General features: G+C 53.4%; 12 protein-coding genes across 12 annotated transcripts; 7 read left to right on the top strand and 5 right to left on the bottom strand.

The window, feature by feature from the left end:
• Positions 1-908: 908 nt before the first annotated feature.
• Positions 909-2,671, top strand: J4E90_002781 (uncharacterized protein; the record flags this gene model as incomplete). Its single annotated transcript, XM_051432357.1, is given in 3 exon segments — positions 909-1,118; positions 1,138-1,636; positions 1,686-2,671. 3 exon segments carry the CDS (start codon positions 909-911, stop codon positions 2,669-2,671), a joined length of 1,695 nt encoding a protein of 564 aa, XP_051293779.1.
• Positions 2,672-3,933: 1,262 nt separating this feature from the next.
• Positions 3,934-4,370, top strand: RPL38 (60S ribosomal protein L38; the record flags this gene model as incomplete). The annotated part of the gene is made up of 3 exons (XM_051432356.1): positions 3,934-3,997; positions 4,136-4,264; positions 4,318-4,370. The coding sequence occupies 3 exons, from the start codon at positions 3,934-3,936 to the stop codon at positions 4,368-4,370; spliced, it is 246 nt and encodes an 81-aa protein (XP_051293778.1).
• Positions 4,371-4,646: 276 nt separating this feature from the next.
• On the bottom strand, positions 4,647-5,702 carry J4E90_002779 (uncharacterized protein; the record flags this gene model as incomplete). The annotated part of the gene is made up of 1 exon (XM_051432355.1): positions 4,647-5,702. The coding sequence occupies one exon, from the start codon at positions 5,700-5,702 to the stop codon at positions 4,647-4,649; it is 1,056 nt and encodes a 351-aa protein (XP_051293777.1).
• A 748-nt stretch (positions 5,703-6,450) lies between these two features.
• On the top strand, positions 6,451-8,673 carry J4E90_002778 (uncharacterized protein; the record flags this gene model as incomplete). Its single annotated transcript, XM_051432354.1, has 2 exons — positions 6,451-8,376; positions 8,449-8,673. 2 exons carry the CDS (start codon positions 6,451-6,453, stop codon positions 8,671-8,673), a joined length of 2,151 nt encoding a protein of 716 aa, XP_051293776.1.
• Positions 8,674-9,154: 481 nt separating this feature from the next.
• J4E90_002777 (uncharacterized protein) lies at positions 9,155-10,197 on the bottom strand (the record flags this gene model as incomplete). The annotated part of the gene is made up of 4 exons (XM_051432353.1): positions 9,155-9,239; positions 9,294-9,865; positions 9,920-9,972; positions 10,116-10,197. The coding sequence occupies 4 exons, from the start codon at positions 10,195-10,197 to the stop codon at positions 9,155-9,157; spliced, it is 792 nt and encodes a 263-aa protein (XP_051293775.1).
• Positions 10,198-10,807: 610 nt separating this feature from the next.
• On the bottom strand, positions 10,808-12,202 carry J4E90_002776 (uncharacterized protein; the record flags this gene model as incomplete). Its single annotated transcript, XM_051432352.1, has 4 exons — positions 10,808-11,098; positions 11,146-11,906; positions 12,062-12,094; positions 12,166-12,202. The coding sequence occupies 4 exons, from the start codon at positions 12,200-12,202 to the stop codon at positions 10,808-10,810; spliced, it is 1,122 nt and encodes a 373-aa protein (XP_051293774.1).
• A 466-nt stretch (positions 12,203-12,668) lies between these two features.
• On the top strand, positions 12,669-13,408 carry J4E90_002775 (uncharacterized protein; the record flags this gene model as incomplete). Its single annotated transcript, XM_051432351.1, has 4 exons — positions 12,669-12,874; positions 12,942-13,070; positions 13,131-13,299; positions 13,364-13,408. 4 exons carry the CDS (start codon positions 12,669-12,671, stop codon positions 13,406-13,408), a joined length of 549 nt encoding a protein of 182 aa, XP_051293773.1.
• A 985-nt stretch (positions 13,409-14,393) lies between these two features.
• Positions 14,394-16,199, top strand: J4E90_002774 (uncharacterized protein; the record flags this gene model as incomplete). The annotated part of the gene is made up of 3 exons (XM_051432350.1): positions 14,394-14,414; positions 14,504-14,626; positions 14,772-16,199. 3 exons carry the CDS (start codon positions 14,394-14,396, stop codon positions 16,197-16,199), a joined length of 1,572 nt encoding a protein of 523 aa, XP_051293772.1.
• Positions 16,200-18,136: 1,937 nt separating this feature from the next.
• On the top strand, positions 18,137-20,449 carry J4E90_002773 (uncharacterized protein; the record flags this gene model as incomplete). The annotated part of the gene is made up of 1 exon (XM_051432349.1): positions 18,137-20,449. One exon carries the CDS (start codon positions 18,137-18,139, stop codon positions 20,447-20,449), a length of 2,313 nt encoding a protein of 770 aa, XP_051293771.1.
• A 386-nt stretch (positions 20,450-20,835) lies between these two features.
• On the bottom strand, positions 20,836-21,548 carry J4E90_002772 (uncharacterized protein; the record flags this gene model as incomplete). The annotated part of the gene is made up of 2 exons (XM_051432348.1): positions 20,836-21,300; positions 21,354-21,548. The coding sequence occupies 2 exons, from the start codon at positions 21,546-21,548 to the stop codon at positions 20,836-20,838; spliced, it is 660 nt and encodes a 219-aa protein (XP_051293770.1).
• Positions 21,549-22,587: 1,039 nt separating this feature from the next.
• Positions 22,588-25,229, top strand: J4E90_002771 (uncharacterized protein; the record flags this gene model as incomplete). Its single annotated transcript, XM_051432347.1, has 4 exons — positions 22,588-22,597; positions 22,779-23,176; positions 23,225-23,788; positions 23,838-25,229. The coding sequence occupies 4 exons, from the start codon at positions 22,588-22,590 to the stop codon at positions 25,227-25,229; spliced, it is 2,364 nt and encodes a 787-aa protein (XP_051293769.1).
• Positions 25,230-25,458: 229 nt separating this feature from the next.
• On the bottom strand, positions 25,459-26,605 carry J4E90_002770 (uncharacterized protein; the record flags this gene model as incomplete). The annotated part of the gene is made up of 2 exons (XM_051432346.1): positions 25,459-26,330; positions 26,383-26,605. 2 exons carry the CDS (start codon positions 26,603-26,605, stop codon positions 25,459-25,461), a joined length of 1,095 nt encoding a protein of 364 aa, XP_051293768.1.
• Positions 26,606-26,681: the final 76 nt, after the last annotated feature.

Genomic DNA, 26,681 nt, shown 5'->3' with positions numbered 1-26,681 from the left:
ATCATCAAATAGACGGCTATAGAAGAGCTCACGTTCAGGAGATCAGTGCAAGATCACTCCAGGAGCGCACAATGACCCATCAACAGAAATTCTCAGAGTATGCCAAATGCCCTCTTTGGAGTATGCGATAGGGATGGCAGAACCCACAGGCCTTTAATAGAAAACTTCAAGTCGGTCAAGATTGTCACCCTGAGGGCGAGCGAGAGAATCGTATGGAGTTGCTCTAGCAATCTACATAGCATGTGGACTCTCGAAGTCATGCTGCTCCGCAGAGCAGTCTAGGTTCGGTATGTCTTATCTGACTGGGTGTATGAGCGCTCATGCAGTCACTCTCACTTGGGCTTTCGCAGACGTGGCGGTCCCTGGCATCACAGCGTTCCTCTAGCACGTGTCAACCACCTAACTACCTAGGTGGCCTCACCTTCACCTCACTACTCTGCCGTCTTCATCAGGTCTCCCAATCTTCAAGACGCACCCTCTTCCTCTCTCTCCACTCCTTCCCATCTCGAATATTCTCTCCGTTTCGGCCTGATACCAAATTTCCTTCTCCAGGTTCAGGCTGCCCTTAGTTGCCCAAAACAGCAGGCACGCGACTACCGAAGCTCCAAAGCGCGACAGTCGGCGGTGGAGGCGCTCGTAGTTTCAAACATCCTTCACCTCTCACGCTGTCGATACTGCTAGTGAGCAACGATCTAATCCGGCGCCTAGACACTTCCTCTGCAGTTTGGCACGTACCCAACTCAGTCGCGCCAAATCTGGTACAGTAGCGACTTCCGTATCTCTCAATCGAGCAGTCACTTCGCGTTGACTTTCGGCTCAGTCCAAGCGTACGCGGGAAAAGGTACTGGGTCATCGCAAGATACGCCTCGATTATACTCATTCTTCGTCTCATAACGAATTTCTCCATCATGAAGGTTATCGAAAGGGGCAGCGACCGAAGAGCACAGGTCAACATCTATGTCGATGGCCAGGTTGCGGCGCTTGAAGAATACGATCAGTACATCGACCCACGAGACAATGCCATCTGCTGTTATGTGGTCATTGACGAGGGTCACAAGCCTCGAGTTGGCGGCAGGTTCACGGGCACCGTACGCAATACTTGCAAAGGTCTGAACGATGTAGCTAACGAAGATTCAGACTCTGGCCGTGGCCTATGATACCATCGTGGACGGAGTGCTACGAAAGGCCAACTCATATGTCGCAAAAGCTGTAAGCTTGCAGACCAACAGGAAGATTGATACCGAAAAGTTCCTATGCAAGAATGGGAAAGAGATCATCGACACCGAGATGACCGCAACTCCTCTCTTGAATGTGGTCATGACACAAGGTGACGAGCTTGAAACCATCGGAACGATCGAGCATCGCTTGTACATCACGCGACAATTGGGTGTTTCTCACGAAGTTAGTAACGTGAGAAAATACTACGAAATCGAAGGTGGTGTTGAAGAGGATCATCCGGGCAGCACCGAGCAGAAGGCAAGCTACAAGAAGGTACCTCCAACTCTGAAGATGTCTTTGGAAGAAAATATCGTTCCGTTGGAGGGTATGCAGCCGAGCCTGCACAAGCGCAGGGCAGATGCAAAGCGTCCAGGTCCGGAGCCATGGGCTATCTTTCGTTTCCATTATCGCAGTGAAGGTCAGCTGCTTAAACTCATTCTCAGGTATGAGGCTAACATAGTACTCAGAAGATATCGAGGACCGAGACATGATCATGACCTATGACCCCAACGATCCGGGACTAGCAGACCCGCATACTTTAGCGCTGGAGCCTCTGCCTCCTCTCCTCTTGGGTACAAGGCCCCCATCGAAGAACGACGGAGATGCTTCGTCGCGATCAGAATCGCCAATGCTTCCCACCACGCCAGCGAAAAGCGCACAGTCAGAGAACAAGACCCTTGCGCCTTCTGAACAACCAACTGCGGCGCCCAAGCAGGCACTTGCCAATGGAGATACTGACAACAGCACCTCTACCTCTAATCCCGGTAGCGGTGGTGAGAAAGTCACAGAAAAGATCGCCGCTGCGCCTTCTGTACCGGTAGCCGATATGATTGCGAAAGTATCCAGCCTTCCAGGAACCGGTCCTAAGCCCGCGAACGTGCACCCAGACAAATCTGTAGCCGTAGCGAAGGAGACAGTCACAAAGCCTTCCCCTTCACCATTGGCTACAGCAAAGAAACCCCCGCAGTCCAACACTCCGGCAAAGAAACAAGTCGCAAAACCAGCGTCTATCAGTACCAGCACAGTCAACGGTCAGAAGAAGCCAGGTACCCCTACTCCAGCAGTTGTACCGGCAAAGCGTCCATCTTCCACTACGAACGGCATAGCACCACCAGAGCCAAAGCGTACGATGCCTACGCCTACGCCTACGTTACCTACCGCCCAGCCTGTAGTGCCGCGCTCCTCCACGCCTAAGACGGTTTCGATCGAACGCCAGCTCGCAGACCAGCGAAAGAGGCTCGAGGACATGCGCAAGAGGCGTGCGGAGACCGCTGAGAAGCAGGCAGAGATCGATGCGCAGATGGGACCCTACAAGCAGCGTATGGCGGAGGAGCTGGATCGTCTCAACCTAGAGATGATGGAAGAAGAGAGCGCCTACACCGAGGAGGCAGAGCATTACAACGCTAGCGTTGAGGTTCTTCAAGAGTTCAAAAAGGCTGACGATGGCAATTGATTTGGTGTTGGAGTGTGGAAACGGGCCAAAAGTGTGTTGGAAGGAGTATGGCGTTGATGCGATACGATGAGGCCGGGAGTAAGTCAAGATTTTTTATGCGTCGGAGGAATGGACGATGGCTCAGCCGGGCAACTACCGTGGTATTCTGCAGGAGTTACTTGGCGAGAAATATGATGAGGCCTGGAGGTATTTGGGGTTGATTTGATGTTCGATCGACGAACAATGGCACAGCCGGGCGACTACCACGGTGTTCTGCAGGAGTTGTGGGTGAAAAGCACAAGCACTATTCAACTCGGCTCAAGGGGTTCTCAATAGACAAAAGTCCGTAACTAAGTCTGCAATTTATTGGATTCGGATAGACATCTTGGACTACACGTGCTCATTGGCCCGGTGTTCGCTCTCTGGCTACCCTCATATTCGCCTTGATCCGCTCCAGTAGCTCAGCTGTTGTTGCGACGGGAGAGGGGTGTAGATTTCTCTGTCTTGGTGTTAGCTTGGAGAAGACCAACAGCCTAGACTTCATGGTGATGAAAGCGTTCCATGGCTGCAAAGTAGCCAACGCCAGCATGTGCTCTTCATCACACTGGACTTTAGAGAACTTACGTGCTTGAGCCAGGTAACACATTGATCGTGTGTCCATGTTTCTGGGTCTTGGTATAATCAGCAAGGGCCCAAAATGAATTCATTAAAAGTTTCGAGATGGCATAGATCAACTTACCGCCAGTAGGGTCTTGACTAGGGAAGATGTCTTGTCCCCAGATGCTCCATGCTGCTACACCAGCGACGACTGCGGCAAAAGCGAAGAAAGGGCCCTGGATCATGTCAGCATGTACTTTCAGCAGCATGTAGAAGGCCCACTATGTAAAGTAGATGCCAGGAGAGCCATGAGTAACCTACACGTTGTTGGACCGCGCGATCGATGGGGGTCGGCATGCTGAACGGTGGAAGATGGCCGTATGTGCGTGTGTGGAGAGAGATGCAAGGGGTTTTGAGCGAGACGAGGAGCGGGATGAACTTTGGATAAGAATTGCAGCAATTATAGGGTTGTAGGCAGTACTGTTTCACGCGACGCAGCCATAGCGTTCCTGGTTTACGCCACACTCGCCGTCACCACACCAGGCCCAAAGCAGCAACGCTTGCGGGCAGCCCCTTCGTAGCCCGTGCGTTTCAAGCGAGTCCACAGCATTTTTGGCCTGTGCCTAGGCGTCTCCGAACTTCACGATCCCGAACTCCAACGACCCGTCCACACACAAATCGTCAAGATGCCTTCCGAAGTTTCCGACATCAAGCAGTTCATCGAGATCTGCAGGCGCAAGGATGCCAAGTGTACGTCTACCACTTCCGCCGGGGGAAAGTTGCGGTCGCAGTAGGAGGAGGGATTGTGCACGATGAATGCGAGCCGCAGAGACCTGCGACGATCGAGGCAACGAATGTGATGAGAGCACTGGACTGACATTATTGCAGCCGCCCGCATAAAGAAGAACAAGAAGGTCAACAACATCAAGTTCAAGGTCCGATGCTCAACAAACGTCTACACCCTCGTTCTTAAGGACACCGACAAGGCCGAGAAGCTCAAGCAGAGTCTGCCCCCGGGTACGCACATCCCCAATACTCCAGCGCCAATGACACGAATCTAACAACCGCAGGTCTTACCATCACCGACGTTGGCAAGAAGAACCCCAAGGGCAAGCACGCATAAACGGATCGAACGCGTGAGGAACCGAGGACAGAAGTGTGCAAGGACATCAACGCACGATGCGCACGAAGCAAGAAGGCATGGGCGGACGGCGTCTCAACGGATAAATTTTGTTCAATGGCATCACGGAACCCTTCACACTGGGTTACCACCAGGAATGAAAAAAGTCAAACTTCATTCCGAACACCACAGCCTGTTTCCGACGTGCACCAAGAATCATCATGTATCATGGTCAATTTTGCTGAACAGCTAGTTACAGAGTCACTACCCATAGGGCTACTAATACAGCGATTGCTTCGGCTTCTGTCCTTGTTTCACGTTGAACTTGTACTGATCCTTACGGTCCAGATACACAACCTTGCTGTCCAGACCCGCCGCATGTACCGCCTTCTTGAAATCATCCAGCGGGCTCAGGAACACATCGTAATCGTCGTAATGGATTGGAATCGTCAGGTCGGGATTGATGAGCTGCATGAGCTGTACACCCTGCTCGGCATCCATTGTGACCATCAGCAACGGCATCTTAGGCCCAGGAATCGTAGTGCCTCCCAGGTGGACTAGCATCAGGTCGATGTTCTGGTCCTTGTATCGCTCAGGGATCTCCTTGAGCTCGTCCACCATCAACGTGTCGCCGGAGATGTAGATCCTGTATCCGTTCTCGAAATCGCTACCGTCGCTAGAAGAACCATTCGAGTATCCGAGTTCGACCATCCAACCATTTGTAGGTGGTACAGCGCCAAGAATGTCATTCGCGACGTTCAATGGACCTGGAGGGACATGCTTTCCCGGCACACCTGTGACTTTGATGCTAGGCTTCGGACCGCTTGTGTTTGTTTGGTCTGACTGCGATACATCTAGGAGCAAGCTGTTCCAGAAGTCTAGCGCATGCACATTCTTGAACGACTCCTCGCCTTTGCCTGTCAAGCATTCCTTGGCATGTGGTGTAGTGATGATCGGGAGACCTTTTGACAGCTTTTCCTCTACCTCTCGGTCGAAATGGTCTTCGTGATAATGCGACAGCAAAATCACATCGATTCTCGGTAGCTCCTCCAGATCGATGGCGGGGTTGGTCTGTCTCGTCGCACCGACGCCGGGTCCCAGGTGAACGTGATCGCCAGCGTGTAGGAAGTTGGGATCAGTGAGAATGCGGATGCCCTCCCACTCTAAGATTGTAGTCGCAGTTCCAACGAAGAAAAGGGAGGCGTTCGTTGAAGCGTCTGGGGCGTTTTGGGGATGGATTTTGGTCTCTTTGGCGTCAGGTAAAGAGGTAGGAACGTCGGTGTCGAGTTTTGTAGGTGGACCCGAGCCGTCTGGTGTAATTTGAATGCGCTTCATGCTTGCACCTGACATTGCGTTTCGCTTGGTGAGATGGTTATGGTAGATGAAGAATCGTATCGCTTCGTCTTGCTCTTCCGTAGATGCACCTTGACTGTGACTTTCCGATACTAGGCGTCTCTGTTCTATTTACTGGCGGGGAAGGTGTGCGAGCAATGCGAAAGCAACGGTGTAAGGGTAGGCAGGAAAAGAGAGCAAAGAACAGGAAGCGCATCTCGTCCTTGGTGTAGAACGCCATCACGTAACGCGTAAATAGCAATGACGACAAGACGCGGTAATCGTAAATACTGCAGGGTGGGCGGTGATCATAAGAACAATGCTCGAGTACTTGTAGAAACACATTGCCGCATCGCAGCTGCTGTTGATAAGCCTCATCGTGCTGAGATATATTTGGCTGCGGAAGGAGGCTATACTGTGCTTGTGCCTGAGTACGCGTGTCCTATCTGTAGCATAAGGAAGAGCGGTGCTTGCGAGTCGCAACGAGGCTGAGGTTTGAAGGTGGAGCTTCCCCGTTGAACTCCGCTGTGGCTGATGTTTCCTGAGATGCGGGACCCCTGTCTAGCCAAGCTATCTGCATCGGGGATGAGCAATGAACACCTGGCGAGTCAGACAGAGGGCGCTTTGAGCATTGCTTCCCAAGTCGACTGGAGTCTGGAGCAAGATGTCAAGTTATCAGACTTCGCAAGGGTGAAATACACTCGCTCCGCCTGGTCTATTGTTTAATCAGCACTACGCGTCGCGCCGCCTGATGAACTCGACACGCGACCCGTTCAACCTCCGCAGCAAAACAGCATTCAAGACACCCTCCGCCTTCGCCGTCCTCCAGAACGCCGCCAACAAGAAAGCCTCGCAAGCCGTCGAATCGACCAAGCAGGCAGTCGAGGCCACGAAACAGGCGATTCAGGACTCAGACATGTCCTTCGCTATCCCGCGCAACGTACCCAATTTCGAGAGCGCGCAACGAAAGTTTGAAGATAATGTTTGGAACAAACTACCGGGGAACGAAAAGGGCTTGCCAATGTATAAGGACAAGCCTTCGGGGAAAAGCTATGGATATGGCGGTGGTGCGAGGGGAAGGAAAGGCTTCCTGCGGAGTAAGAGGGGCATGTCGCTGATAGCACTGGTAGTGCTGGGGCTGTTCTACTGGTTCGGATGGTCTAGTGGTGGCACAAACGTAGGCACAATACAAGACGAGAAGGATAGGGGCAAGAGCTTGTTGTCAAATATAGGTGGAAGTGCTACCGGAAAGAAGAGCAAAGTTGACTGGGAGAAGCGGAGACAGGCAGTCAAGGACGCGTTCTTGCTGAGTTGGAACGCATACGAGGAACATGGCTGGGGTTACGACGAGTACCACCCCGTCTCGAAGAAGGGTCGATACATGGCTGAACCCAACGGTCTGGGCTGGATCATCGTGGACGCGCTCGACACGCTCATGATCATGAACCTCACCAAAGAACTCACCCACGCACGGCAATGGATTTCGACGAGTCTCGACTACGACAAGAAGCAGGATGTCAATACCTTTGAGACAACTATACGCATGCTTGGTGGTCTGCTGTCTGCACACTACTTGCAGGAGACACTTCCAGGCCTGAAGCCTGAGAATTCGAATGAGGAGGACCTCTTCCTGGAAAAAGCCACCGACCTGGCTGATCGTCTCATGGGCGCGTACGAGTCACCTTCGGGTGTGCCCTGGGCCAGTGTGATCCTTAGAGACGCCAAAGGCGAAGCCTCGCACGCTGACGGCGGTGCGTCCTCCACAGCCGAAGCAACCACTCTCCAACTCGAGATGAAATACCTAGCATTCCTCACCGGCGAGGCACACTACTGGGACGTGGCCGAGAAAGTAATGAAAGTCGTGGACGACAACGGCGCCAAAGACGGTCTCCTACCCATCTTCATCTACGCAGACAAAGGCACCTTTCGCGGGAGCGAGATTCGATGGGGCAGTCGTGGAGACAGCTACTACGAATACCTCATCAAGCAGTACCTGCAAACCCAGAAGCAAGAGCCAGTCTACCAAGAGATGTGGAACGAGTCGCTCAACGGCGCAAAGAAGCATCTCCTCACATACACAAAGAACAGCCACTTCACCGTCCTAGCAGAGCGGCCAAGTGGAATCGAAGGCAAACTGCATCCCAAGATGGACCACCTCGTCTGTTTCCTACCTGGTACCATCGCCCTCGCTGCAACCGGCGGTATTCCCCTCGCCGAGGCACGTCAACTACCCACCTGGGGCAAAGCACAAGAAGAAGACATAACCCTCGCCCGCGAACTCACAAAAACATGCATGGGCATGTACAAAGTAACCGCCACAGGTCTCGCCCCTGAAATCGCCTACTTCCAGCTCGACGACCCGCCTAAGATGTACCGCACCGAGATCCTCGCGTCCAAATCCGAGCTCGACACCAGTGTCCCCGACGGCGAGGGCTGGAAGAGCGATTTCGACCTCAAGCCAGCTGACACGCATAACCTCCAGCGACCGGAAACAGTAGAATCGCTCTTGTACATGTGGCGCATAACCGGTGATGACATCTACCGCGAATGGGGCTGGGATATGTTTGAAGCTTTTGTCAAACATACTATCGTAGAGGACAATGGCGGGTTCTCCAGTATCGGTGATGTGACGAAGGTGCCTCCTCCGTCGCGGGACAACATGGAGAGTTTCTGGCTTGTAAGTTCTTTTTCCCCGTCGTCTTCACTTCTCTCAGGGGTATTGGACTGGTTTACTAACACATTCATGCAGGCCGAGACACTCAAATACATGTACCTCCTCTTCTCCCCCGACGACCTCCTCCCTCTCGATCAAATCGTCCTGAATACTGAGGCGCATCCGTTGCCTCGCTTCGACGCAAGCAAGAAGAGGTTTAAGACGGGTTGGGAACGTATACCGCGGGACGATAACGGTAACCTTGTGCCCAAGGGTGAAGCTAAGCCGGTCGAAACCAAGGCAGAAGAAAAGACGACTTAGACGTGTTGAATGGATTAAAGCTCTTTGTGGGATTTTGTAGAGCGCGCACGTATCGTTTTATGGGGTCTAGGATCTGGAAGCAAGCGTCTGGATACGTTTGTACATGCATGAGTGGCGCTATCACGTTGGTTAGTGGTATCTGTCGTAGACTAGACATGCACATAGGCTCGAATGCGCATATATTCCTAGCCCAACTCGCGATATAGAGATGTTAAGATGCGTGTTCCATTAATACTATCAACTCCAGTGATGATGCCAGCTATTCGTATATTTGCGTAAACATAAAACACGTAAATCGTAATTCATAACCCCATTCAGTCCGTCTCCCGAGTGAGGGGTATCCTACGCTCGCTCACGTATTTATAACCGGGGATGCGGTGTATGGAGTGCTACGTTCACATAGGAGAACGAGTCCGTGTTCTTAATCTCCATCGCATAGGGCTCGGCCAGGAAATCCCTTCGATACAAATCACAGCGGGTACTAACGCTCCTGTGACTGTTCGTCGCCTATACGTGGCGGGCTCTTGGAGTGGGCGGAGGGGTTCCTAAACGGCGAGTGGCTTCCTCTGCACAAACGTTAGCTTCTTCTCTGCAGTCGTACTCAAGCATGAGAAACTTACGAGCGTCTCCGCTTGCCTTCATCTCTCCTCTCCTCGATGACTTTGAGCATGGTTCTCCGTCCATCCTTCGCGTTGATGTGTGCATCCCGCATGCTCATGCTAACCTTCTTGCTCGCATCGGCCCGAAGCAGCCTCTTAAGCAGTAGATGCCGCATGAGCACACAAACGAAAACGCCGCAGTCGCTGCCGTTCTCTTGCTGCGGACTATCATTCATAGGGATAAACCGCAGTCGTTTGCCCAACAATTGTTCCAGCTTCATAGTCGTACTCCGTGCTTCCCGCTCATTGGACTGGGTCATGGAGTCGTAGTGGAAGGACACGCCGTCGATGATGGACACGAGGAGGAGGGACCAATGCGAGCCGCCTTCGGCTTGTGTGACGTCGGTGTTGTCATTTATCGGCAGGAAGACGTGGGTCGTGTGGCTGAAGTTGGGGAGGACTTCTTTGAGGGAGAGGGGCTCGGCGCTTTGCATGAGCATGTAGGACATGGAGGGGCGGAGGAGGACGATGGAGGCTTTGGGGAAGGCGTTGAGCTCTTCGCGCTCGAGGTATTCTTGCCAGAAGGCGATTGCCTGTTGATGCGTTAGTCATGACTGCGGTGGATTGGGAGGAAGTGGTATGCGCACATTGTCCGTAAGCCAGTCATTAGACTTGATACTGTCCAAGTCGGCTCGCGTCACTGTAGTCGTCAGTATGGTCGTTGATTAGTCAAAGGCGCATGGAAGCGCAAGTCAAGGAATAGGCGACGCGTACACACCCCTCACATCGTGATCTACTCTCAGTCAGTCTTCGCCCTCTTGCACTCTCTCGATGCAGACTCACAAGAAAGATAGGCCTCATCCGGACTAGGATCACCCAAGTGGCGCCTCGCCTTGTCGCGAATCCTCGAAAACGATCCAGGCATGTTGCACCCGGTTGCAATGTGACTCTATGGATGGATCGTGTGGCACCGGCGTGCCAGTTATTCTGTGCGAGGCGGTAACTGCCGAAGGCCTAATCAAGGGTGCGGGCCTCGTGGGTATGCGAAAGGGTAGGGATGTCGGGTGTCTGTCTCGTTGCACTGCTGGGTAGACGCGCGCTCGAATGATGCAGATGCAGGTGGGTTCTGCGGGTGAAAAGCAGGGATGACGTATGCGTATGGGGCTAGACTGCGTGGGGGTGTCGAGGAAATAGTTCTGGCCGCCTCGGCACTTATACTCCTGGGGCACCAACACCTTTAACACGAGATATCGCCGTTGCAAGCTCCGCGTTTCCGGTGTTATGGCCGTCTTCTTCGTTTCAAGCACGTGGTCTTGCTGTCGGGTGTTTGAGTTGTAACAGTCTCGTCTAAGTATAGGACAAAGCAAAAGCGGAGATGTAATGCACGTTTGTTTTGTTCAGCGTCGCACTGTTCAGAATTCCTTCATATAGATGTAAAAGGTCAACCTCGGGCGGATTGTAACCATGGTGGCAATCATTCAGAGTTTCGCGATTTTTACATGGTATACGCTTGAACCTTGGTTGACACAACCCTTCTAAGGCAGTTGTCCAACTATCTTGGCACCATTTGCCTGATCTTGCTTTCCGAATTGCTCTGGCCTCTCCACCTTGAACAGCCAGCTCTGCTTGTCCTCGATCTTTCCTTGTTGAATACCCTTCAAGGTCGAAAGAAGCTTCTTGCATGCTGGGCCTGGTTCTTGCTGTGCCTCTGCGTATGTGAACTTGTCGTCCTTGGAAGGCAGGGTAATGGATTTGATAGGGACAAGAGCCGCCGCGGTTCCAGCAGCAAGGACCTCGTCAAAGGACTTGAGTTCGTCATAGGCGATCTGAAATTGTTAGCTCACCGTACGCATTGACAGAATGCTTGTAGTACCTCTCGAGATTCAGCTTCCCAGCCAAAAGATTCGGCAATCCTGAGAACACTGTCTCCTGTGACACTCTGGATGACGTTCTTGCTATTGGATGCGACGAGTTTGACCTTGTCGCCGTCCTTCTTTACGCCAATGAAGGCAGACGTTGAAAACTCATCAACAACGCTCCTTGTCTTACTGTCCAGATGCAGGGTGATACCGTAGCCTGCCTTGTACGCCTTCTCGCTATGTCGTAATACTGGAGCGTAGTTGCCGCCAACCTTTGCTGATCCAGTACCCTCTGGCGCGGCGCGGTCGAAGTCCTCAAGAATAACCGCATCTACTGGGTTTGAGCCATGGTAGACACCAGTTGGGATGCAGTAGACGACAAAAGTGTACTCCTGGGGTGGATTCAGGCCAAGTTGTGCCGAACTACCGAAGAGTAGGGGTCGGATGTACATTGCGGCGCCTGTTTCATGGGGCGGTACGTACGCCGCGTTCATTCCCACGGCCATACTGCAGCAGGCGAGGAAATGGTCTGTCGGAACCTCCGGAATAGAAATGAAAGACGCTGAGTGCTGCATCCTCTCGGCGTTTTTGTTGGGCCTGAAAATGTTGATCGTGTTGTTTGGTGCACGGAAAGCCTTCATGCCCTCGTAGCACTGCATTCCATAATTTAGTCCCGGTGCCATTCCGTGGATACGCAGGAATGGGTCCTCGACGAAGACTGGAGGGGTCCATTTTCCGGTCTCCTTAGAGTAGTGTGATTCAACATGGCCAGCGACTTTGCAAAGTTAGGAGATGTTCAAATGCGTTTTTTTTATAGATGACTGTGTGGTGGGGCTGAGAGTACGCAGCAGAAATAAGTAGACTCTGCCTCCTCGTCCATACTTGAACGCAGCCGCGCACTGAAGTCATTCGCGACAAGGTAAGCCTTACCTTCCCGAATCTTGAAGCCCACGTTGCTCCAGTCTGCGATTGAATTAGCGCAGGTCTTTGCGGCGTGTGGAACGTCCCGGCGACCGGGTTAGCAATTGACGTACCAATGGTGTCGACTGGTGGAGGAGGAAAGTCTGACATTGTTGATTTATTTGAAGTGGTTTAGGGTGTCGTGTGCTGAGGTGCGAGTCAATATGCAGGTCAGTCAATTGGCGATTCCAAAGTTTTGAACGCTTTCGGAGGCTCAGTAAGCTCAGCCCTACTGCGATATCGGATGACGTAGCCCGGTAATATCCCTCGGCAGCCGTCGCAATATATCAAAAGCCCACCCGCCCGCAAATTGTAGATTTCCCATGGCGGAGAGCCCTGACGATGTTGTTCCAATGCGAACTAGCTTCGATCGCGCAGACGTACCTGCAGATTACCCGCGCGTGGTGGGACCACTCGGGCGTGATGCTGCGAAGCCCCAATGCTTGGCGTTATCTGAGGCATCGCGTGCGTGGCCATGGATGGCAGCCTTTCACATTCTACAGTGAACCATGGAACGCTTCCTACCGCCTTAACACATCGCTTTCTCTTCTCAGAGACCTAGTATACCTATTCTACAATGATCCGCATTACTGGCCTCCGGGCTAGATTCGTCGTCTTTGCCCTAGTCGTATTCGCCCTCTGTTCATTCATTCTAGTAGGACCCTACAAGGTGACACCAGCACACCTAGCATCGCCATCGACCGAGAAGAAACTAGGCCGTACCAGTGAAGCTGTGCTCACAGGACATGCCATCGCGCCAAAACTAGAGAATGCGACGGCGAAGTACGTGCATCACGGCCTGCGCGGGCACCACACAGATCACACGAGGCAGGCTGACAAGCAAATGCAGGGCAGAACTCGGTCGCGCCGCGTGGAAAGTCCTACACACAACGTTCGCTCGTTTCCCCGAAAGCCCTACAGACGAGGAGCAAGAGGCGCTGCGGTCATATGTACACCTGTTCCAACGCCTATACCCCTGGTATGTCTTACACTGCTCGGCGTTCAACACATAGAGGTCACGCGCTGACTGGGATTTCAGCGGAGAATGCGCAGAGCACTTCGGACAAGTACTTGCCAAGTACCCTCCCCAGGTCTCGTCACGGACAGCGGCTGCCATGTGGGGTTGCTACGTACATAACATTGTCAACAAGCGGCTGGGGAAGCCGGAGTTCAACTGCGAAGACATAGGCGACGCGTATGATTGCGGTGTAAGTAGTGTCCCTGTACGAACCACATGTGAGACATGTACTGACCGCGCACACCAACATCCAGTGTGGAGACGACGATCCGACATCGAACAAAGACACAGCTGCATAAGACCCCGGATGAAAAAGCGCTAGAGTGGCAGAGAGATCAGCAGGCAAGCGCATCGCCTTGAAGGATACACTTGACAATGTATCCTTTACGACCGCAAAAGCCCCATGTTGAAACATGCAGGACGTGTTTGCATGCAGGTTGGGGTTGGATGGCGCAGCGGACTTGATGCGCAATGCCCGAGACATTGCGCTGCGCAGACGGGTCGCGTCTTGGTCACGATAGCATTATTTGCGGGTACCTGCTACGCCGCAAATGGCTGCTCGCGACCTGGGAGGGAGCCAATAAGCCAATAGTCAAGACGATAGCTGAGAGATATCGACGGAGCAGCTCCGGCCTTCCCGGCAGATCGCAGAGTTCGTCGGCGGGGTTTCACACGGCAGTGTCTCGCAGTGGCTTTGTGGTGGTGGGATGTAAACCGGACTCGAAATTGCCCTAGCAATGCCCTAGCGAATGAATGTTCAAGAGATCAGCCTTCGGACAGGAACAGCCCTGTCGCGAGGAGAGCCACCAAGATAGCCTTATCAAGCATGATAGAAGGATGGTAGAACGAAGCATCGCACTCTACCTGCGACACTGTGCCCCTCTGGACCGTGTGTGATACGAGTGCGTCATGGCACTTTGATGCTCCAGGTCGGCGAGCCATTGGGAGAGGGCCCTGGGCAGCCCACCAAGCCCACCAGTTCGGCGGGCGCGTGGCTCAAGTGCAGCGATTCGCAGGCGCTAACGGGCTGCAGCTGCGATGCGCGGTCAGTTGATGTATTTCGGGAGAGTCGCGAGGCGCGCACTGTCACAGGGGCCTGTTCCCAAAGCAGCTTAGCGCTATACCGACTTTTGTTGTATCCCAAACAACTGAAACCTTCCCTGGGCCAGCGAGGGGTGATAACGACGCGGCGCCCCCTCCCCACACCGACTCTTCCATCCTCTCCTCCATTGACCGTCTGCCAGCTGTTCACCGCTCCTTGCCCATCGAAACCGCATTCCCACCATGGTGTCGTTCTCCTGCGAGGTACTTGAGCCCCATGTCCCATGTTTACCTCTCCCCCACCATGCGCCCCTGCCGTAGCCATGCATCGTATGCTGACTGTGACGGCTTAGAACTGTGGAGACGTCCTCACAAAGAAGAAGCTTGACGGCCACCGCAACCAATGTTATGGCGCGTCCTTTACCTGCCTCGACTGCATGGTGCACTTCCCGGGAACTTCCTACAAGTCCCACACGGTACGCATATGCTTCTCCTGCCCTATATGACGATCTGCTGGCCTCGAAACAACGCCTATCGATTGCTGCACGACTTGCGCCAGCACTGCGCATTGCGCCGTGTTCGACTTTTCATTGTTCAAAGTGGCTGACGCACGCAAAACAGGCCTGCATAACCGAAGACCAGAAGTACCAGGGCAAACTCTACAAAGAGAAGAAGAAGGGTCCGCAGCAGAAGCGGGACAGCGCCTACCACGACAACTCGCAAGCACTCACGCCCCACAACGCATATGTCGAAGACGCGCGCGACGATGGCAACGCCGTCGCAGTCGTGGATGCCCCGCCTCGCGCACCCACTCCTCCACCAGCGGCGCATTCGCTAGGCTATCATGAGCAGGCCGCGATTGAAGCGCCCAATGTCTTCGATTTCCTGGACCCCTCCTCGACGCCCAATGTTCCGCGAACGACCACGCACATCGATGAAGCGCGTATGCTTGAAGACAGTCAGCCGCCCGCATACGACGAGCAGTACATGCCCGCAATCGCAGACGTTATGAAGTTCCAGGTAGCCGACGACGACGAGTCCTTCGCACAGAACGGATTCTCGTACGGGACTGAGCAAGTTCGCCCTTCCCGCGAGCGTTACGACTCGTACGCCACGCCAGCTCCCAAGTCGAAGCACAACAGGACAAAGTCGGGCGATACCGATGTGGAGACAACGTCGAAGAAGACCGATCGCAAGCGCAAGCGCAATTCACCCAGCGAACTTGACATGTCGGCGATCCGCGCCCAAGAGGAAAGGGATACTACAATGGCCGATGCCCCCGCGATGCTGCACTCTGGTCTTACTGGAGGACTGAACAAACTCCTTGCCCGTCCTGAGTTCCCACCTTCGCCCGATGACTCAGGTGACTACGTCAACTCGCCTTTGAGCCCGATGAAACGCGTCAAGCAGGGCAACTCCAAGGCTCTTATGCGCGCGCAACGAGAATACGAGGCAGAACAAGCAAAGCAGCGCAAGGCTGATATCAAGGCACGTGAGCAAGCAGAGAAGAAGGAAAAGGAGAAGGAGAAGGACAGAGGCCGCGATCGTGACCGGAAGGAGAATAAGGAACGTAAGGAGCGCAAGGCCAACACTGCTCTTGTGAAGATCAGGCCTAAGAAGAAGCGGGAGGATTCTACCACAGAGGTTCGTCGCATCCGCCGCCGCCAATACTCGTCCTCCGTGTCGCCAGCACCGCGAGAGCGCAAGCCCATGAAGGCCATTGAGTACCACCGTTCGGAAACAAACTCCCCGGAGCCAGATGGCCAAGGCCAGCTTATTGTGCGCCCCAGTGGAGACGTTGCACATGCCTCGGCAGACTTCGATGCGCGCGCGGGGCTGTTCATGTCCTTCATTACGAAAGGGCCAGACTCTGAGCGCGGCATGAGTGTCAACAAGGCTCTGAAACGATACCACCGCGAGCGCTCCGAGCAGCGCGATCGTGCGCCCTCCAAGGCGGAAGAGGAGAAAGAACTCTGGAAGGATCTGCGCCTCAGAAGGAACGACAGAGGCGAGATCGTCTTGTTCTTCGCTCCTGCCGAGGCTTCCTGACTAGACGGGGATCCGGATCTGGACATCATCATCCGCATGCGCGCGTGGTCTTGTTCTGATCCGACACCTAGTCAGGGATCCGACGACATGATCGATGTCTGACGAAAATTGGGGGGAAAAGAGCCTCGTCGAGGTTCGGAGTAGCCTGGCGATCGGCTTTGTACGATACCAGTCTGCTTCACATATTTCTTCCTTTTAGATGATACCCGACGTCAAGTCAACGGTTGTTTCGGGTGGGCTCGGTATACATGTACTCGTACATGTTTTGTTCTGGATTTGGTTCCTCCTGTTGTACTTCTCTACATTCGTATGTCTTACTGTCTGCATATACGTACTCTTACGGCCATTGTCTGTTCGCGTTGCTTGCTTTGGTATCTTTTGGCCAAACCACCTGCCCTAATATTCCTTGGGCTGGACCCACTCCGTCCTCTCGGCGTTGGGTCCTTCAGTATGAATTATGTAAACATTACTATACTTCTGCGTCCCATGTTCATTTCTTGGTGACAAGCTCTCGCAGTGACTGGCTCTGGTCGGATTGCGTTAGACACTTGGAGGGTTGAGTTATTTGCGCAATCGACGGTCTTGAGGATAGTCTACGTCAGCGACGTGCTCGAGCAGAAGGGGAAGTGATTGCGCAGAGCCGCAAATACGAGAGAAGAGTGAGGCTCGCTAGCTACACATCTGTATGAGTGGAGTGCATGCATACAAGTACAAACCACTGCAGCATCTAGCGCAGGGACAGCGTAAGGCGCAGTTCCTCTAACGGCTCGGTGATGGTCGCATGCCGCGAGAGACCCGCATACAAGGCAACACGCCAGGCTGCTTCTCGCTTGGCAATACATAGTACGCCGATTCAAGATGTCGTTTACTTAGAAGGGCTAGATAATCGCTTGACCCTGGCATGTCTGTTCACGACAGTCTGGGGAGGGGGCGTTACAGAACGCTACCTCTGAACCGAGGTGTTCCCATCCCGCGCGGCAATCTTGCCGTCGCGCGAGAGTTGCAACTGACGTCTCCCCAAAAGGGTCAAGGTGTTGCTTCAGCTCGGCAAACGTAGGTTTTACCCTCAGCCTGCCCAGGCACCTGCACACCATCTACAGGCAATCGTCCTTCTGAACCCCACAGCACTGTTCGACAGATATAGCACTTACCACCTCGTGGAAATGTCGAAGAGAAAGAATGTGTAACAACGCCCTGGTACACAGAGACGCATACGCACGGCCGGAGTTTATCAAACTAGTCCCATCGTCCACAGCCACGATGGGGCGGAGTTTTTCCAGAAGCCTGCCTCTTTAGACATGGTCCACCAAATTCGCGCAAATGGGTAAAGCCGACATGCTGGCACTACGTCGCAGGGTGCTCACGTTGCAAGCTCTGATTCGAGCTCCATTCCATAGTATACAGCGGGGAGACGTAGCCGGCAAAGCACGGTGACAGGGCTATCACAGATCGAGTTGACCGGCCACCATGCTGCAGGCCCGCGCATGGTCAGATGGCACTGCCGACCAGCCCTAAGACATCATACCATCAACGCAAAGTTTCCAGCACCAACCGCCTGCGGCCGCTCACAGACAAGTTCTAGTCATTGACTAATAAGCAGCAACAACGTGATAAGCCCGTTGACGACTACTCGTCAATTGCCCTGGTGGCCTTTGATGCAAGGCAGTCAAGTCCGCGCAGTCAGCCGCAGCACCCCAACGTTGCCCCAGCTTGCGCGTGGAATATAACTTTGGCCACCTTTCAGCCTGGAGATGTTCATTGATGTTACGCAGACACCACCCTACGACGCGAAATTCTGACATTCAGTCTTGTCCGCGCTTCCATCTCTCTTCGCTAACCGCATGAGACCCTCAGCGAAGGGGTGATCCTTACGGTCTTCCTCTATCCTCGCTTGCACCTTCGCATCAGCCTAACGCGCGATACCGCCGACCAAAAGCATGTCTCATATCCCGTACCTGGGTTCACCGAACGAAAGCTGGCAGGATCTTGTTGCCTGGGACGACGAATTGTACGACCCTTTCTTCCAAGGAGAGACCAACTACACGGGCACTCAAGAGCGCAACTATGTTGCAGGTCACCAACTATCGGAAAGCTATACCTCTGAGCCTGCGTACCTGGTTTCAGCACCGCCCTCAATCGCCGACGAACCGCCTTCGCTCGAGTATACTGTTTCGGCCCCACCATCAATTCTAGATGGGCAGTCCTCGTTTGAACAAGTGCATGGCACCTCTCTGTCCTTTGACACGATATCCACTTCTCCGCTCGTCGTACAAGCGGATAGCCAGTACTTCGGATCGTTTGGTGCCTGCGACAACAGTCTCCTGTCACCGCTAGGAACCATAAGCGATTCACCCATTCTAGACACACGATATGAGCGTATCCCAGAATCCTTCACTTCGTCGGCAGGGTCTTTTGAGAGTACGGCTGAAACAGTGTTCAATCCTCATGTTGCGGACTCATCCCATTCCTTCAGTGGTCTGGATATGAGACACTCCCGGCTGTTTTCGAACGTTGGTACATGGGCAGAGCAGCCACGGATCATCGAACCTATTGCAGAAGACGACGGAGACAGATCTAAAGTCGAACCTATCGCAATTCCCCAATCTTTCCCACAGAGCTATAGTTCGATGCTGCCATCCTATCGGCGATCAGATGGCGAGCATGATCTACACAGTCGTAGCAGAGCCATCGCCATCCCGGATACTACGCGTGGACAAAGCGTCAACAATCGGGCTACAGCGTCTGCATCTGCACGAAGAGCTCCTTCCATGCTCTCGGTATCACCAGGCACTTCACGCTACCCTCGCGGTGTTGCGCTGTCCAGAAGCGCCTCGCTCTCTCGCCGCAAAGCCTCTACTCCATCTCCTACGTCCGACGCTTACGGGTGGGTATCCTACCAACCCAATCCATTGACCAATCGTCTAGCTCCCACTAGCACTGAGGGTATGTCAGGAAGAGCGCTAAAAGGACGAAAGAGAGCTCTCACTGCTGAGCAACGCCAGCACGCAGCGTTAATGCGCATTATTGGCGCTTGCTCCAATTGTCAACGGCGGAAAGAAAAGTGCGACCCTGGTACTCCGTGCAGAGCCTGTCTTGATCACTACAAAGGTGATCTTGTCAACCACCCGTGTAGGGATCATACGCTTATTGATCTGTCTGCGGCATTCCTCTCTGACCGTCTCGGGTGGCATCCAACCGCACGACCCTTGGAGTCGTTCGTTCCGGCAGGCCAATTCCAAATCTCAAAAGATATCACCTACACCATTCCGTTGAACTTCGGGTTTGGTCCATCATTCCCGGTTTCAGTACACCCTGTGCAGCTCAACGACGACGCTCCTCTGGTTCACGAACATATCATCTACTCATGGCCGCCGCAGCCTTATACCGGGTCACCACACGAGCATGCCGTCCTACCGGGTGTTTTAACAACTGATGCGCAATTCCAACTAACGCAAACCCTCGACTCCCACTTGTCGCTACTAGTAGCTCACCACTTCCGCGCTTTCCCACTATACTGTTCGCCGCTCCGAATCCTACGCGACATCTACGTCTTCTCCCGATCCCTCTCGACAAAATCTCCTCACTATCGCATACTTCACCAGGCGCTCAAGCTTCTCGTACTTGTCCACATTGGCGGCGATATAACACTGCCATCACGCTTCGAGAGCCCCATGTTGGAGCAAGTCATTCGCAGTACGATGAACATACCCGAAGACCTGACTCCCACGCCGTGCTTCATCCGCTCGCAGTTCGGCGCGATCATGCCTGCTCTCACTCTGAGCTTGATGAAGGATGTACTCACATCACTGGAGCAACTTCTCTTGAACAAGAACTGTGATGAATGGCCTATCGCCCTAGCTGTTCTCATTACTGTCTTGATGACGGTAGAATCTATCCACTACCACGCCGCGAAGTTGCCGTACCACACCCGCTACGACGCCTCTCGCTCATCTACTACGGAAGACAATGTAGAGGTGGATGATCATGGTGTCAAAGAGTTACTTGAGTTTTACGCCGCTTGTTTCTCTGGTTGCCACGCTAGACTCAGGCCGGACTGGGAGGGCGAGTCAATGCAGTCTCACCAGACGGGCACACCAGAAGACGTGTTTATCCAAAGCTTGCGCGAGGCTATCAAGAGAGACGATACATCTAGCTATCTGATCAAGAAAGCTAAAGAGAAGAGACAACGTGCCGACATGGGGTACTTTTTCGATCGGCTTGTCGCGCGCCTCTTCACTCTGCGGCATTAGTACCCAGAGTTGCATTTCCTATTTTCTTCTTCATTCCCTAGTATTCGGGTTATCTCTTCCCCGAGCACATGGCCAGGTGGCTCTCGAATTATGCTGGGCGTTGAAAAGGCTGCGATACCCTTCTTTGTAGACGACTGTACGCTGTCTTTGTTTATGCATTGGCGTTTCTTCTTTCTTCATTTACGACTAATGCGCTCACGACTGTATCTTGATGATGAAACGACCTCTTGACGACCTCTGTTGGCGTTCTCATGATTTGCCATAGTTCTTAGGGTATTCCGAAGGAAGAGACCAAATTTAGATAATTCAAGATATAGAATAGAACTTCCTCGTGCTTCGTGCATCATCCGTATTATCATTCGAAAACGATCATCTCGTTTTAATAATTACGCTTTCGCGCCATACATCATGCCCGATACCGAGACAACAGCCCACTTGACACCCATCCACAACATGCCACACGTCAACCCCAACACTGCAAGCATAACCACAATCATGCGCCCCCGCATCTCAAGCGCGTCGCCAATCTCCAACTTGGCCATTTTTCTAATCTTCCTATTCAGATGCCATGACTTTTTCTTTTTCCTCTGCTTGGGCTTCTCCTCGCCTTGCTCGTCTGGCCGCGGCCCTATCGCGTCATGAGGCTCTACGTGTCCAATGGTTCCTCTTCGGCCCCATGTTGAATCGTCGGGGTCTTGGTAGGGTTCTGGATCGAGCCAGCTAGACGGGGCGAGGTAGGTGAGGAGAGAGAAGCCGGGAGAGTGGGCTTCGGTGCGGCGGGCGCGGTTGCGGTAGTTGACGAGGAAGAGGGAGAGGAGGAAGGATGTGAATAATACAGGCGTCAAGATAATCTTTGAGGTTTGTTAGGAATGAAAGAGTAGGTTCGTCGTTGGAATTGGCTTACTCTTGTCAAAAGCGATTCTTGGTCGTCGTTCAGCTCGTTTGCTGGGGAAGATGGCAGCGAGGGTATTGGTGTGGTTGCGAGTTCCTCGAATGGGTCTGATTTCTTCTTCTTGTGTCTCCGTCGTGTAGATGGGGGTGAGGGAGGTGGGCTCGGTGGAAGATGCTGGTTATGACGGAAGTCGTGTGCTGCAGACATGTTGTTCAGCAGAACGCGTGCTGCAGCCAATTGATTGTGGAGTGAGGAATGTTCATCCAGTGTTCTCAATCAAGGTACCATACTGAGCATCTGTGTAACAGGGCCTGTAGATCTTTTTGGTTAGAGCGTTGGGTTTGGAAAGATGGGCAGCTGGCAGTAAGACGGTGATCTTGCTGGGTATGATGCGGCAGGCTACGGATGACGTGTGGTGCCCTACCGTTCATAGGGCTTGCTAGCCTGCGCCCGACCGCGTTCCACGCAAGCGTTCGAAAACGATGTCATAATGGGTCCAGACTTTTCCGTCGACAGCGTACCCATCTCCTCCCGAAGATAGGTTTACTATGTCGTGAGCAAGGGTCGCGGGGACTCCCGTGGGGTAATATACGCGTATTGCGACGCATGCATTATCGAGGTCGCGACTACAGCCAAGTCGCATCATGCGATATCACCCGCAAACTCCACGTTTCGTGATCGACTCAAGCATTAGCATAGCCCCGGGCTAACCGCTCTTCGTACACCTGGAGATTATTCGCATCGTTCTTCGCATACTTCGCCAAATGGGGAACGGGGTCGAGGATCTCCGACTCGACCGAACCCCCGAGAGCCCGCAAACGCGAGATAACATTGTTGCCTGGAAATCCTGGCCTACTATAAGTTTCCGTGGTCAGCAGTAGTCCTTGTACGGCCGTTAAGCGGGCATTATTCAGCTTCTTTCGCTGACCTAATACGCGGACCTAACGGACGAAAGACCGTCCGAACCTCCTCGATTTGCTTTGAAACCCCATCACTGCCAGCAGCTTACGTCTGACTTCTTGCTACCACTGAAGCCTCTTTGTTTCTCATCAACTGGGTCCGTCTGTTCTTGCCAGAACAAGTTGCGGACGCGATAATATATCCATCAACTTCCGCGATCCGGAGTGCGCCGTGCAGAGCCGAGTCCGGACGAATTCGTCGCAAGAGCTAGGTTCGTGCGATCGGGGTGGTTGGAACACAACGAATCGAGATGCCCAAGGAGGAGACGTTACCGACACGCAAAAAGATGCGTAAGGGTACGCATAGCTGCTTCGAATGTATGTGAATCCAGTTGTTGCCTTAGTTGAATAATCACGCTACACCACACTGCTACGCGTCACTATTAATCTTTTCTTTTGCGTGCATCACCACGCCAACATTCTGCTCTACTCTATCTTTCATCGTCTTCATACTGTGGGCCTTTCTGATGGAGTTTAGGTCGTCGCCGCAAGATCCGATGCATCTTCCAGCCCGACAATCCGGATGTCTGCTCAGAATGCTTCGCGCGCGGCAGCAGGTGCATCGACCAAGAACATGCCAACCCGGAAGTCATTGTCGATCATAGGAAGAACCTCCGTGAGCGAGTATCACGACTAGAGGCCTTGGTCGACACGTTGCTAGAAGACAAGACTGTCAAGTCAGAAAGCCGGAGTCAGAGCCAGAGCTTAGCCGACACCTCATCACCAAAAGCACCTACTACTTACCACAAGGACACCTTCCCACCGACTCCTCTTTCCTCAGGAGCCTCGTCCAACATTTTCCAATTGCCGAACAACCAGCGTGCTGCTTCAGACCGAGGTCATCATATACCTATCCTCTCTGTGTTCGAAGATGCAGTATGTATTTCAACACTCTAAGCTGTATCTGATACTTACCATCTACAGCTCAACGATGCCGAAGCGCAAGCGAAGGCCCGCAATTGTCCTTTGGAGCAATCAACACCAAAGCCCGGAGGAGCGGCTGACGATCGATATACAATAGAAAACAGACACGACGATGACATAGCTGCTGGAGCCACCATCGCGCACTCCGCAAAACGAGAGAAATGCAAGCAAGCATTGATTGCGATGCTACCGCCTTACGATCAACTCACCAAACTTCTCAACTCGAACAGTGACTGGTGGCAGACATGGCGGAGAAAATGCAGTGGCACCTCCGGTCCTGAGCAAACACTGCCTCAATTCGCTGCGCAAGCCCTGACGACTGGAAACATTGGCGCGATTGCTACTGTTGTCTTGTCAGTCGGAATCTGCTCATCGGAGGATGACGACGATGTTGAGCGCTACATCGAGGCTGTGGACCGATGGTTCCTGTCCGATGATGAGTATGCAGCAAGCTTGGAGGGCCTGGAGTGTCTGATCCTGAAGTCCAAGTGGTACGCGGATGTAGGTCAACCACGACGAGCTTGGATCGCATATCGAAAGGGCTTGATGTATGCCCAGCTCATGGTAAGTTCATGCTGTCACAGACCGCCGGAATATGACTAACTCATGAAAGGGACTGCACCGTAAGCGCACAGCCTCAGCACCACACGAAAGCATTTGGTGGGCTTTGTACCACGGCGACCGGTTCCTATCTCTCTTGTTGGGTCTTCCATACGGTGTCACTGACGCGCATTGTGACCTGACGATGCCTGATGTTGGCGACGGCACATACGTCCATCCCTTGGTCGGTATCACGAAGCTCTCACAGCTTGCAGGGAGGGTCATCGATCGAAACCAGGGAGTCGCAGAACAGTCTTTCGCCTGGGCACTGCAGCTCGACCAAGAACTGGAAGACCTGTGGAAGAAGTTCGATCCGGCATGGCTAAACTACACAGAGTTACTTGCCGACGCGGAGACCAATGCGGCAGAACTGCGAGAGCGAATCATGGGTCAGATTATCTTCCATCAGATCCGTGTGTACCTGCATTTGCCATTCATGCTCAAAGCAGCCTCGAACTCACGCTTCTCGTACTCGAAAACCGCATGCCTGAACGGCTCACGAGAAGTACTACGGCTGTACCAGTCTCTGCGAATGGGACACATCCAGCCGCTTTACGAGTGCAAGGCTATCGACTTCATCGGTTTCACAGCTGCAGTTCTCATCCAAATCGGCCTACTCAACTTTGGCATGGTCTCGCAATCCTCAGGCAGTGGACCTACCCCGAAAGAGATTGAAGAAGACGTGCGCCTCATCGAAGTAAGCATCGACATCTTCCGCCGCGCATCAAGCGAAAAGGGAGGCAAAGTCGCCGCTCAGTCCGCCGAGGTGCTCGAAAAGATGATGGGCAAGTTCAAGGGCACAAGCAACGAGCTAGACGAGACCTGCACCGGAGATGCCAACTTCGTTATCCCGTACTTTGGTACCATCTCCATCAAGAGAGGGGGCCAACTCGTCAAGAAAGGCCCAGCCCCTCCGGGTCGTTCACCCAGCATGGGGAGCTCAAGGTCCCCAGGGACCTCAGCACAACTATACACACCCACGTCGGAGAAGCCGTCGCGGACTTCTTCGGACGTCTTTTCGCAGCCCACACAATCGCTCAATGTCACGCCCAAGACGTCCGTCTCCGCAGGTACCGCTACCTCGGCCTTCAACTTCACCGACCCCTCGCCCTTTGTGTCGTACGACGGCTTCTACAACTGGAACAACCTCAACGCAGATGACGCATCGGCGACCGGCGCTGCTGCAGGAGGCACGTTCAACTCGCAGATCAACGACGACAGTATGAACAACTTCCCACTGCCGACGAACAACTTCTCGTGGCAACATATGCCCATGGATATCGATCAAGATTGGTCTTGGTTCTTGAACGATGCGCAGACGACTCAGGGTATGGGTAACGGTGTGCCACCAGCGCCCACTGTACCACTTGATTTCAACGCACAGGGCTTCCCTGGCTTTGGCTGAGGGACGAAGTGTTGCATAGGCGTTTATGGTGGGTTCACATTCACTACGAGATACGTAGCCGTGTACGAGAAAAGTATGGGGCCATGTACGATAACAAGTATTTGTGTAGATGGGTTCAGAGTTTCTTTTTGATATCCGAGCTGCTAGATGCTACTCCACTCTCGCTGGCAATGTGCGAGGCAATTGATTTTTCTATTCAAGAACATGACCCGAGACTTTGAATGTGTGCCTACAAAGTCCAGATAACAACCCTTCCATCCACACCCGTAGAACTGATCTTGGTGATACCGCTTCCGCTCTCTTCAAAGCTTCGGATAGTGTTGATGGTGTTCTGGTGCACAGTCTTGAGCTTGGTGTCATCCGTGCCCGACTTGCCCTTGAGATCCATCTGCCTGAACATGTTCAACGCGCTCTCCTCACGCTGGTCCGATAGACCGGGTCGGCTCTTAGCCTCCAGACTTCCAGTAAGCTGCCAGCCAGACTCGTCACCCTTGAGACGGTAAGCCTCACAGTTGTATCCGGCAGCGATGATCTCATCCTCAGAGCTCCACAAGAGCGACATGAAAGGCAAGACTTGAGTGCTGACACTGAGGATGGCGCGGGGAGCTTGTTCGGGACCGCTGGGGTATACGACGGTGAGGGTGCTGTCGTGGGATGCGAATGCGAGGGCGTTGCCCGAGGGAGAGAAGGCGACGCTGTGGACCCAACCTGCGGTGTTGTTCAGATATTCGCCGCAGATAGTGTTAAACGGGAGACGCTCTCCCCATGCCGAGGGCTCCGGACGCGCGTCGACGTTCTTGATGAAGGAAGAGAGCACGCGAGCGTGTCCGTCGGTAGATCCTGCGGCGAGCAGGACCGAGTTGGGGTGCCAGGAGACACAGGTGATGGTGGAGCGAATGGGCTTCTTGATGTGCTTGGAGACCCACCAGTTGTCCTCCTCTTCAAAGTAGCAGACGGGGATCAAACGAGCACCAGAGCCCACAGCGAACTTGGTCTCGGAGGGTGCCCAGCGGACACAGGTAGCAGCGCGGTTGATGCGGAGGAGCACCAGTGTGGGCTTCCATCCCTGCGGCGAAGGCTCCCAAACGTAGGCATTGCGATCTATCCGTGCATTAGCTGCCTGCTCCAGCCCACCAGATAGCCCCGAGCTTACCCTGCGAGCAAGTCACAATCTTGCCAGAGTTGGGTGCAATGTCTACACCGGTAACTGTCTTGTCGTGACCCGTGAGCTCGTCCTTGAGCTTGTATCCGCTGCCCGTCTTCTGGAAGAGGTCGACGTTGTTCTCTCGGGTTACAGCGAGCGTCTGTCGGTCGGCGGAGAAGGAATGGTCCGCAATGGGATGGTGGAAGAGGTGGTGAGCTTCAGGACCAGACATGATGGATATGAGGGTAGGCGGGCAATAGGAGACTCTCTACTACTGCCAATTGGTGTTTTGGGTTGCAAGCTGTGGA

This window comes from Alternaria incomplexa (genome assembly GCF_024043165.1).
Source record: "Alternaria incomplexa strain BMP 0042 chromosome Unknown scaffold_3, whole genome shotgun sequence".
In the NCBI taxonomy this organism is placed as follows: Eukaryota; Fungi; Ascomycota; class Dothideomycetes; order Pleosporales; family Pleosporaceae; genus Alternaria; species Alternaria incomplexa.
Note: the sequence above shows the minus strand (reverse complement) of the source record. Positions and strands in the feature narration are given on the sequence as shown.